Consider the following 13322-nt stretch of genomic DNA (forward strand, 5'->3'; position numbering starts at 1 on the left):
TTCATAGCAGTATGTGTATGTGTATATGTACACCTGAGTGGATGTGGCCTTTCTTCATCTGTTTCCTGGTGCTACCTCACTAACACAGGAAATGGCAATCAAGTATAGAAAAAAATAATAATGATGATGATGCTGTATTAATCAAATTTGACAAGGGTGATTATCTTGGCAACTTGATTTTGTGGGTTTCAGGCATCTTAAAAATATGTTAAACTGGTTTTTGTACATATCTTCTTTGAAGTTAAAAACTGTGTAACATCCAAACCCACACGAAAAGTACAGTGGTGTAACATACAATACCAGTTTTCCTTTGTTTACTTTTAATTATTGGAAGATGTAGAGTGATTACAGTATTCATAGATTGTGCAAACATCACTATTATTAGAATTTTTGTGTGATGTATCAGATTGAAGAAAAGAAATCTCACTTGGTTGACATTATGCTTAGAGTTAAAGTTTACATATCTGTCAGCACTTATGTTTACAACATTTAGCTTTCATTTGTTTAGTATTATCAGTAAATTCATAAAATTTTCTGTCTTCCACAAGTTCTTCAACTTGTTTGGTCTTCAAAAAGATATTCTTTTTCAAAACCACTATTATACACTAACTGTCCTGAAGATTAAAGAAATTGGTGTTATGTACTCCATATTCTTTTGTACCGTAAGGTGGTATTAGGTTTTCAGTAAGTATCTTTTGGTGACCTGCATTCATGATCAGTTTTAATTTTTCAATAAACCAATGGTTATTCTCAAATATGTTGCAAAAACTTCAGTACAGTAAGTATTATTAATATTACTCTTGCAATTTTTTTTATTTTGTTTTGGATATGTTTAAGGAAGATATTTTATGAAATTTTAATTAATTACAATTGCATCAACATGTGTCCCAGATAATTTGGGGACTGGGGATTTATTAGTTTCACTCTTTCTGGAATTATCTTTTTCACACTGTGATGCATCTTACTTTGGTGCATTATGCGTGACACCTAGAAAATAAACTATAGCAAGAGGTGCCATTTCATCACCAGTGTCTATGCTATTTCACTAGCATAGGAAATAGCAAAAAAGTATGAAAGAAGAAAGATATGATATAATTGATTGGATGGTTCAGGTGTCCTTGGTAGCACTAATAGGATATGTATTTTGTAAAAATACGTGTAAAAGGGAGTAGTAACAATATTTTCCCCCTTTTTTCACTGATTCATTCATTGTTGTCTTCCACACTTGTCATATTTAGTGGCATGTTTTACATCTTCAAAGCAAATTTTTTTCTTATTTTTACATGTTCTCCATGTTTACTTAGTTTCCCCCGATGTTTAAGGTCACCATAATATACTTGGAAAATCATCATTAACTCCCACCATTATCTATATGAAGAATATCCATATCCTTATGCCTTTTTTTTAGTGCTATATGAGTCCTGTCTGTTTATTTATTGTACAATTTCAGGATAGACACCATACTAGATGCACATTTTTGCACGCCTTCCAACTTGGCTAAAGGCTTCTTCAAATGGGGCTCTACAAATATACCATATACCTTATATAGCATCATGTCTCATTATAAGTATTATATATTTTGAATATATCTCCACTCATAAACCTGATTGCTAACTTTATATTAGTCAGTAACACACAAACTGCTTTAACATATTCCCAGTATGTCTGTCAAAAGAATGTTTTTTTTTGTTGTTATTTTTCCAAGAGCTTTGATATAATCTGCTACTTCTAAACTCTCCTTAACTAACTTATAAAATTACTGAGATGTTCCTGATTTCTTTTCTTTGACATTAATTACATGAATTAAACGTCATTATCCTTCTATCCAGTTAGGAGGCTAAAGCATTTAGATCCCTCTACATTGTTTCTAATCACCTGTTTCTTCCATTTATTTTGTATCCTTTACAAAGTTACTAACATATGATCTTATTCCATTTAGTAAATCACTAACATTAGCTGAGAATGACTCATCTTTTTTGAGGCTTTATCATTGTCATTAGAGAAAACATTTCAGTCTCATTAAGGAACATCTTATATCAGAGGAGTTTAGTTTCACCATCACAGAGTGTAGTGCAACCTTGGGCTGCTGGAGCCCCTGGAAAAGGAATCCTGGGTAACACCAGTACCCTTTTGGAAGAGGTCTTAGGTTAATTATAAAGAAATGAACAAATTCTATTACTTTTTTTTTTTTGGATAGCCAGTCTAGTGGGGTCCAGATAGGTGGCACTTCGGTGTATTCTATAATGGCATTTCACCAAGCTCTCAAAAGATATTTCAAGAGCTAGGTTAATTGGGAGATACTTTCAAATAGGATAGTACAGTGGAAAATGAGACAGTATACTGGGTAGGCTTTTTAACTCCAAGGAGATATTAGGAAAAATATATGAGCCATCACATAAGTCAAGTAAGGTATTTTTTGAAGAATGCAAACTGCACACTTTCATACAGGTGAAAGAAAGCTGTTTTACAGTAGAATGTGTGTTCAAATGGAAAATGATGAATTTTCTGAAAGGTTTGGATAGAGCAGAGAAACTAGGAAGAGATGCATAAATATTGAAAGTAAAGTGTTGACTGTAAAAAGTCTGTGAGTAGAATGACCTATAAAGTATGCCTTAAGGAGTGTATTGAAGTGATAGTAGGGCAATTAATGTTAAAACATGAACCATGGAAGAACAGTATTAGGGAGATTTGTGAGAATGATATCGATGAATATTATTTTAAAGAATTGAGACATTTGTTTGAAAAGGATATACATGAGTCACGAGAAGGCATTAAAGTTATAAAAACTTAAATTTATCAATTATTCATGACAGATGCGTTGAAATGAAATGAATTATATTGTTGATACAATGAATTTCTCAATGGAAAATTATACTAGAATACCAATTATTGTATATACTTTAGTAGGCAAGATTTTAATATAATTGCCTTTCGTCTTTAGTTAGGTAGTCAGGAACAAATGAAAAGTGGCCTCACTTGCAAACATCCAGTCTCTAGTAATCATGTATATTGTACTGAGATCGGAGATTACCATCCACAGCCAAGCTCCATTGGCCCTAATTTAGCCCACTGACAGCATATCCATCCCACCCCACCCCTTAATTCAGTGCATGTCTCTTGCCCTCCTGAATATTCAGTCATTGATATCTGAAGGCCTCCTCCATTTCACTCTTCCATCTCCTCCTTGACCTCCCCCTCCCTAATGCTACCATCACTTTGGACATCATTTTTTTTTTTTCCTCCTTGAACATTCCCTCCCCAACGCTCCCATCATTTTGGACATAAATAGATTTTTCAGTCGTTACTTATTCTCTCCACTTGAATGGACGCTAGGCATGTGCAAAGGGGGATGGTGGGGGGTGCTTGTGCCACAGCCCCCATTACTTCATAATATAGAAGTGCCCATTTCATGAGAATTTTTTTCATACCAGTGCCTTTGTTTTTGTGTCACTTTACACATCCTATCAGTATTTATGTTGCTGATGATTAACCTCATATTAAATCCAAAAATAATGTATTTTGTTGAGGTGGTTTGCAGGAGGAAGAGGAGTACCCTTTTTTTTTCTCTCCTGTACCACTGCCTGGTAAATATTCTGTGCATGGCCGTGTTAACCATTGCAGCAATCCCAGGACCCTGTCAGTCAGGCGACCATCACTTCCACCCCTCTCTCAAGAGTGCCAATTTTTACACAGTCATCTCACCATAATGCCACTCATTTCATTTTAGCACATCCACCCATTTCCTTTTATTTGCATTCAAGGCCCAACATTCATATCTATGCAACACTGTCACGACTACTCTACCTTTAGATACTTCCTCACCAGCTTGTGGACTTTTTCTGTGAAGTCTGCCACTAGAGCAGCATCATCAGCAAGTAGCAACTGATTCACTCCCATAACCCCAACCTCGATCATGCTGCAGACCTGCTGTAACTGTAGGATCCTCACATTCATCTCCCTAACCATCCAGTATGTGAACAGGTTAAACAGGCATTGTGACAACATTGATGCATACCCATCTTTACCAGGAACCACTTATGCTCTTTCCTTTTAACTTGCACACATCCTATACTCTCCTCTCTAAAGCTCTTCTTTGAGTTTTTAGAATTTTCCTTTTTCCATATTTTCATAGCACCTTCTATGGTTTATCCCTGTCAACTCTTATCATTTATTTTCTTCTCATACAAAATTCCATATCCAATCTCATTGAATCCCCCAACCCCTATTACCCACATATGGTCATGATTTGAAAATTTTTTGAACTGCCTGTTGCCATTCACCACTCCTGTTTCTGCACAGCTCAACAAGCTTTTGGCTACTATGTTTATCCCTGGGACCCCATTCTCCCCAATTTTACTCTCAATTACCACTTCACCAACCCTTGCATTATGTCCCTTAGAACCAAAATTCAAACCATATAGTCATAACTATAAAAGTACTCACTCAGCTCTTCCCAAAATGTGTTTCTCTATTTGACACTTTCCTCACTACCTGAAACACATGCTCTGACAAGGACCCACTTCTCGTTGTCTGCTTTCATTCAAACACTGAAAAATCTTGTACTCTTTAACACAGTCCCACCACTCATTCCTCATCAGAAGACCCATTGCTTTTTTCACCTTAGTCCTCTCATTAACCTTGACTTTGCCCCCAAAGTATTTCTGAAATGTTCGACCCCATTTCCCCTTTCAGCCTAATTTCACTCATAAGCCAGTACGTACATTCAGGTTTTTCACATCAAACATAGCAACTCTCTTTTTGATTTCATCTTGTTCACAACCATATCCATTCAAACACTTTAGTAAGAGCATTGGCTCCCTCTTATTTTTCCTGTAATTAGAAATTATAGTAAGGGTTTCCAGTTCCCACTCATCCCTTTTAGTTGCCTCATGCAATATGCAAGAGATACATGAGTCTTATTCTTTCTCCTTTATCCTCAGGGATAATTTGATTTGTATATGTAAAGTCTCACCATGCTCAGCCATAATTCCAGTGGTATTTATGATTATTAGAATTAGTTCAAAAAATGTTACTTTGTTTTAATAGTTCTTCTGAGAAAACTCATAAAACATTAAATTTTCTCTTTAAATTCTTGTTCCAATAATTCAAAATGTTGACACATGGACACCTTCACTGTAGGTGAGAGTATGTTATACAGTAATGCTGTACCTGTTTCTCTGTCTTTCTGATTTACTTTCTCAACTTAGCTTTTCCTTGTTGCCACCTGTATTCTCATAAAATATTGGAAATAAATTTAAATAACATGTTTTTTGATGGATTAATCCATTTTTAAAGAATACATGTATAAATGCACATATTAAAGTTTAACTGATTCTGTTCTTCATGAATAAAAATGAGATAACTAGTTTATATTGATACATTTGTCTTTCTAATGTTGATATGGTAAATTTTTAACTGTAACATTATTCTCTGGCTTCTCAACAGGTTTAAAGACATGGTGGAGTCAGTGATTCGCAACAACAGAGAGAAGTATCACATGTGAGTTTTTACTTACAGTTTCATTACATTATCATGGTATGTGGATTGATTAAGTGTCATAATGATTTGTTCCATTACACATGAAAACACTGTAGTAGGTAAAAGAAAAATTGTAGAGAGGAAGGGTCTTCCCATTTTGCCTTGTGTTTTTTTTATACTGCTCTGAAGTATTTTTGACTATATACATTTAGAAAACCTTGCTATTTCCAGGTTTTTGCACCATATCTGCTCTGACTCTGAAGTTGCATACCAGACAGACTATACTAACCGTTATCATACATTAAACATGTTTGAATTAAATAGAATATACAAATTACATGGGGTAAATTAAAGCTATGTTTTATAATATTCTAAAAGGCAAGATTAAACATATTATGGAAAGTTTCAAGGTAGTACTTATAACAGTGCAGTTCAGATGTCCCAGAATATAGCAAGGGATAGAGGGCAAAGAATTTGAAGTAAAAAGCCCTGAGCAGAAAGGTAAAAATTATGGTATATATGAATAAATAGAAATCAAATAAGGATCTTAGAGTGAACAACAGTTTAAAGGAGAATATCAAGCCATTTTGAAGGGAGGGACATGAGAGTTAAAAGAGAGGTTATGTGTAAGATGTAAGAACATATTAGGCAAGTCTTTGAAAATGCCCAAGACTAAGGATGCAGTTTGTTACAATATTTGAAGGAACTGATCAGGAATGATGGTAAAAGAATATATGTATCTGTTAGGACAGTAAGGAAAAAAGGGAAGAGATACATGAGTGAGGAAGACAATACAAAGGAGGAATTAACAAGGGCAATAAGCTCTTACAGAATTCCTCCAGTGGCCTGGACCTTACAGTTACTTTTAATAGTACTATATTTGTTTTTCAAAAAAAAAAATAGGGGAGAAAGAATACTTCCCACGTATTCCCTGTGTGTCGTAGAAGGCGACTAAAAGGGAAGGGAGCGGGAGGCTGGAAATACTCCCCTCTCAATTTTTTTTTTTTTTAATTTTCCAAAAGAAGGAACAGAGAAGGGGGCCAGGTGAGGATATTCCCTAAAAGGCCCAGTCCTCTGTTCTTAACGCTACCTCACTAATGCGGGAAATGGCGACTAGTATGAAAGAAGAAAAGAAAATATTTATTTTTACAACAAGATCTCTTTTTATGAACTTCTCACATCTTACCAGTTTTTATCATAGCCTCAAACAGTTTCATAGAAATTTCAATTTTGTAACATTTGGTCCTCTAAGTCATTGTACTCTGCAAGTAATTCATTAGTGGTCAAGATATTGATTAATCCCATATTAGGAATAACAGCTTAACAAATTTGTTCATTTGATTTTGAGATTACACTTGACTAGCCCACAAAAAAGTTATTGGTATTTGCTAAGACTTCTTTAGTGTAGTTCCTAAGTTTGGGCCCAAATACTTAAAACGGAAAGGACTGTAAACCAGTTTCCTTGAAGTATGTTCTGTCAGAGTGTTAATTGCTCCATTTTTTTCGTCTCAAAGTTTAAGCATTTACTGTAATTTGTCTCTTATAAATGGGAAAGTAAAGTAGGATCATGATCAAAGTGATCATTGATTATATATAGTTAATATATATTTTATTGGAACTAATATCATTGTAATAGCCATTTCCAGTTTGGCTGGACTGGCACACCAGATCTGGCAAACAGTATCGCAATGGAGCGTCTTCCCCTTCCTTCCTTGCTTGTGGTAAATTCAACTACTATGCATCACCACCTTCCCGAAGATCCTCCACAACACCTTACACCAGCTGCCATTGAAATGTTCTTGGACTCAATCATATCTGAAACTGCCCCTGTAAGTCTTTTTTTTTCTTACTTTGGAAAGAAATTATTTATTATGGTTTTTTAGTAGACTCAAAATGCTGTATCAAAATATGCTGTAATGTAACCCATGACATACTAATTTTTTTAACTTCTGTTCACTGTACCACTTTCTCAACATTTTCATATGACCAAAAAATATAGACAAATGAAGAATATAACGGTAATAATAACAGCATTCCAGCTTCTAGTGTCTTATTGCCCCAATAATGGTTAATATTGTAAACTGGGAACGGCAAGAGAATGAATGTGAGCGAATGAGGAGACATTCTTTCATCTGTGACTGGTGGTACCTTCCTCACATGGGAAATAGCAAATAAGTATGAAAAAAGTATATATTCATATACATATCAACATATAAACATATACATACACATATACAGAGACATTTACATATATACTTGCATGCCTTCATCCATACCAGGCACCACCCCGCCCCAAAGGAAACAGCATCGCTAACCCCTGCTTCAGCAGGAAAATAGATAAAAAAGTGGTCACATTCATTCACACTCAATCTCTAGCTGTCATGTGTAATGCACCGAAACCACAGCTTCCTATCCACATCCAGCCTTCACAGACCTTTCCTTGGTTTACCCCAGACACTTCACATGCCCTGGTTCGGTTCACTAACAGTACATCGACCCCAGTATAACACATCATTCCAATTCTCTCTATTCCCTGCATGCCTCTCACCCTCCTGTATGGTCAGGCCCCAATCACTCAAAATCATTTTCACTCCATCTTTCCACTTCTAATTAAGTCTCCTGCTTCTTCTTGTTCCCTCCACCTCTGACACCTTTGTAAATCTTTCCTCACTCATTCTCTCCATATGTCCAACCCATTTCAACACAACCTCATCTGCTCTCTCAACCACACTCTTTTTCTTTCCACGCATCTCTCTTACCTTTCTTTCCACGCATCTCTCTTACCCTTACATTACTTACTTGATCAAACCACCTCACACCACATATTGTCCTCAAACATTTCATTTCCAACACATCCACCCTCCTCTATACAACCCTATCTATAGCCAATGCCTTGTAACTATATAACATTGTTGGAACTAAAATCCTTCAAACATACCCATTTTTGCTCTCCAAGATAACATTCTCTCCTTCCACACGTTTCATCTTTCCCAGAACCTTCACCTCTCCCACCCCGTGACTCACTTCCGCTTCCATGGTTCCATCCGCTGCTAAGTCCACTCCCAGATATCTAAAACACTTCACTTTCTCCAGTTTTTCTCCATTTAAACTTACACCTCAACTGACTAATTTCTCAACCCTACTGAACCTAATAACCTTGCTGTTATTCTAATTTACTTTCAACTTTCTCCTTTTACACTCTTTTTCAAACTTGGTCACCAACTGCAGCTTCTCACATGAATCAGCCACTAGAGCTGTATAATCGGCAAACAACAACCGACTCATTTCCAAGGCCCTCTCATCCACAACAGACTGCATACTCGCCCCTCTCTCCAAAACTCTTGCATTTACCCCCCTAACCACCCCATCCATAAACAAATTACAGCCATAGGGGCATCACCTATATAAATATATCCCTGGGGATGGGGAGAAAGAATATCATCCACTTATTTCCTGCATGTCATAGAAGGTGACTGAGAGAGTGGGAACAGATGGCTGGAAATCCTCCCCTCCTGTATTACTTTCTAAAAGTACAAGTGTAACTATTTTTCTTCTTTGTCAGACTTATGGTGGTGACTCTTGGCCTATAAGAATTTACCGTGCTTATTACAATGCAAGGACTTCCCTAGAAGACATGTGGCAAGGCAATCCCGTGTTAACATCAGTACTTTTTGGTCTTCCACTGGGTTTCCTGTCCCTCATCTGCTATTCCATCTGGTGTTCTGATATTCTGGATGCTGATGAGGAAGAAGGTAAGTTCTTTGTGTCAGTTGCAGATAGTGTTTTTTATGTAAAGTTTTTGAATGAAAAACTGGTAAGAGCATAGTTAATACTATGCAGAGAATGTTAGCACTTCACAGGTCTCCCTCCTCAAGCTTAGATCAGTTTAAAACAGGGTATTCACTGTGGTGTGTCTTGGAGGACACTACCCATCTCTCCAACATTACAAACACATTACAAGATGCAACTTTTATTGTAAAGGCACTTTAACATTCATTTGTCCTACACTCACTCCAGCAAGAGCATGCATGCATACAACACCACTGCAATTTTTGATACGTGGGCCTGCCTAATGCACTTAGGCAGTTGCTTGAGATTTGCAGAAGCTCTGTAGATGGGAATATAGGAAAGGAAGTTAAGGTAAGGTATTTATAGAATAATAACAAAATATTCACAAGAATTTTTCACAATGAATGTTTGAGTTGGTAAGTAGGGCTAGCAGCTGTGGTAACATGTAAGACTCATAATATTTCAGGTAAACCCTTGCTTTATCCAAATTTTTATTTATTTCACCCATGTCACCAGGACTCATACAGAATGTGAATATTCACATGAATAAAAACCTCTGGCAAAATTCACTATTCTTTTAGTCATTTTTTTTTGTTACTCCTAGCTCCACAAACCCTTCTTAGGACTCATTTCTTTCAGTCTACTACCTGCAAACATACACACACACACACACACACACGCACTTATTATTATTATTATTATTTTGCTTTGTCGCAGTCTCCCACATCTGCGAGGTAGCGCAAGGAAACAGACGAAAGAAATGGCCCAACCCACCCCCATACACATGTATATACATACATGTCCACACACGCAAATACACATACCTATATATCTCAATGTACACATATATATACACACACAGACATATACATATATACACATGTACATAATTCATACTGTCTGCCTTTATTCATTCCCATCACCACCTCGCCACACATGGAATAACATCCCCCTCCCCCCTCATGTGTGCGAGGTAGCGCTAGGAAAAGACTACAAAGGCCCCATTCGTTCACACTCAGTCTCTAGCTGTCATGTAATAATGCCCGAAACCACAGCTCCCTTTCCACATCCAGGCCCCACACAACTTTCCATGGTTTACCCCAGACGCTTCACATTCCCTGATTCAATCCATTTACAGCACGTCGACCCTGGTATACCAAATCGATCCAATTCACTCTATTCCTTGCCCGCCTTTCACCCTCCTGCATGTTCAGGCCCCGATCACTCAAAATCTTTTTCACTCCATCCTTCCACCTCCAAATCATCTCTCGCTTCTTGTTCCCTCCCCCTCTGACACATATTTGCCATTTTCCATGTTAGCAAGGTAGTATTCCAGAGCAGATGAATGAGCCTTAAAGGGAAAACTCCTCACTTTACCCCCTTCTTTGTTCCTTTTTTGGAAAATTAAAATTGGAGGGGAGGATTTCCCTCCTTATAGTCATCTTTCACGACACGCAGGGAATACGTGGGAAGTATTCCCTGTGTATTGTCATTACACATGATATGGGTACTATTATACACTTGGATTAAAAACCTTAACAGTGTAACATTCCTATTCCTTTTAGTGATTGCTTTTCCCCATGGCTTTATTCATTCAGTGTGGTTCACCATTTCTGTATGAAAATATTCAAGATGTTCAAAGTACATATTACATAATCAAACTTAGTCACTTACTTGTCATGATGTTGGGGCACTCAATTTGATCATATTGAATTTACCACATATAACTTACTCAAATTTATTTCTGTGTTATTTCAGAGGATCAGCATGAAAAGAAGGAATGATGGAGGATCAAAAGTTGTAAATTGAATTGTTGTAATGGGTGCCATATTGGGTTATATGGATGTTTAGGTAAAATAAAGACTTTAATGTATTATGTTACTTAAATGTTTGAAAAATCAAACATATCTCATGTATCAGTGGGAGCCTCATTCAGTGCAGACAAGATGCAGACTCTTAAATACTGATAGAAATTATAGTTGTATAATTTATGTAAACTAAGAGCTATTTGATTCTTATACATGATTATCATGAGTTAAAGTTGTAAATTCACATTTATACACCTCAACTAGAGACCCTGTACATGCAGCATTGTGATTTAAATAACTATTACTAGCACTTTGCTAATAATCCCACACTGACTAAATATATTAATAAACACTGTTAACCAGATGCACATCATTCCTCACAATGGGTCCTTACTGTTCCAGTGATAAACATGTTACAATAATTCTATATTGAAAATTAACAATCACAAATAGCTTATGTCTTTACCCAGTGTGTCTTGTTTGTGCCAAGTAGTGGCTTTTATTAATGAAAATCTTAACTAGTGAATTTAGTAATCTTGCTTTCAACTGAGCCAGTGTTAGAATTCTTTCATGTTCAAAACTGACCTTATTTACTAGGACCATATGATGACTACAAGGTGGAGCTGGAGCAAACTCTCCTTCTCAGTTTGTGTGTATTATGACCCAGTTTCCTGGTTAGTTCTGAAGTGTTCATATTTGTCATCAGTGATAAATTTGCTTACATACTCCCAAGTAATTATTCAATGTATACATTAATTCTTTAGATGAGACAGTGTCTTGCACTCTGCAATCACTCCCCTTACTTAATATGATATATCCAAATCTTTCAAAGGTTTACTCATAAGCAATCACTGGTTACTAGTACACTGTTTAGTTCTCTTCTCTTGATATTTTGTTTATATATTTTCCCTCAAAGAAACTTATAAAACTGTTCCAGTGCTGTCTTGACTATTTAATGTTTCTTAACACAATCAGCACAAAGTTGTTTCAAAAATTTTTAAAATCAGTAAGATTTGTTTCTTCACATAGTTAACCTGCTCAAGCTGTATTAATAAATGAACAGCAGATCAAAAAAATGCACGAGGGTTTATATATTTGCCACCAAACAAAATGGTATTTTGTAACAATTGCGATGTTTGTTTATGAACTGTCTATCATAAAGAAATAGTGTAGGTGTATCCAGATGTAATGGAAAAGTGATAACAGGATTGTAGCTGGGTCTTTAAAGGGTTCACAGTGCATGAAGAAGAGTACTAAAAAATGCAAATAAAGTCATAGTCACTCTCCCATGCAATTTTCCCCCAAAAAAAGAGCTGTAAGAAGGTTGGGAATGTAGTGAGGTTTTCAGATCAAATGACTTCACCACAGGCCTCACTCTTGTCAGTTAGAATTACTCCCAAAAACCCAGAAATAAAGTTTTGGAAATTGCACTTCCATGTAGGATAAAATGAAAAACTGGAAATAAGGTGTTACTGCAGGGATAGCATTGTTTGCATTGTTACTGATATTATGAAATATATGTTTTAGGTATCTACTAACCTTTATGGTAGTTCTATTCCCATGTATATACATTTTTATTATTATTTTTGTCGCTGTCTCCCGCGTTTGCGAGGTAGCGCAAGGAAACAGACGAAAGAAATGGCCCAACCCACCCCCATACACATGTATATACATACGTCCACACACACAAATATACTTACCTACACAGCTTTCCATGGTTTACCCCAGACGCTTCACATGCCTTGATTCAATCCACTGACAGCACGTCAACCCCGGTATACCACATCGCTCCAATTCACTCTATTCCTTGCCCTCCTTTCACCCTCCTGCATGTTCAGGCCCCGATCACACAAAATCTTTTTCACTCCATCTTTCCACCTCCAATTTGGTCTCCCTCTTCTCCTCGTTCCCTCCACCTCCGACACATATATTCTCTTGGTCAATCTTTCCTCACTCATTCTCTCCATGTGACCAAACCATTTCAAAACACCCTCTTCTGCTCTCTCAACCACACTCTTTTTATTTCCACACATCTCTCTTACCCTTACATTACTTACTCGATCAAACCACCTCACACCACACATTGTCCTCAAACATCTCATTTCCAGCACATCCATCCTCCTGCGCACAACTCTATCCATAGTCCATGCCTCGCAACCATACAACATTGTTGGAACCACTATTCCTTCAAACATACCCATTTTTGCTCTCCGAGATAATGTTCTCGACTTCCACACATTTTTCAAG

At 36.7% G+C, this 13322-nt stretch overlaps 2 protein-coding genes across 3 annotated transcripts in view; one reads left to right on the plus strand and one right to left on the minus strand.

Annotated features, from left to right (window-relative positions):
• The window catches only part of Tmx3 (Thioredoxin-related transmembrane protein 3), a 35123-nt gene extending 22761 nt beyond the window's left edge, over positions 1–12362 (plus strand). For both annotated transcript variants that reach the window (XM_071689480.1, XM_071689481.1), the window contains 4 exons: positions 5446–5499; positions 7115–7307; positions 9041–9230; positions 11026–12362. In XM_071689480.1, coding sequence (XP_071545581.1) covers positions 5446–5499; positions 7115–7307; positions 9041–9230; positions 11026–11051 — 463 coding nt within the window. In that variant the 3' untranslated portion in view covers positions 11052–12362. The remainder of the gene's footprint in view (positions 1–5445; positions 5500–7114; positions 7308–9040; positions 9231–11025) is intronic.
• Fcp1 (RNA polymerase II subunit A C-terminal domain phosphatase Fcp1) overlaps positions 1–13322 on the minus strand; it is a 98185-nt gene that overhangs the window by 56119 nt on the left and 28744 nt on the right. The gene's annotated exons all lie outside the window — the stretch shown is intronic.

The sequence above is a fragment of the Panulirus ornatus genome, chromosome 47 (assembly GCF_036320965.1).
Source record: "Panulirus ornatus isolate Po-2019 chromosome 47, ASM3632096v1, whole genome shotgun sequence".
NCBI classification, from domain to species: Eukaryota; Metazoa; Arthropoda; class Malacostraca; order Decapoda; family Palinuridae; genus Panulirus; species Panulirus ornatus.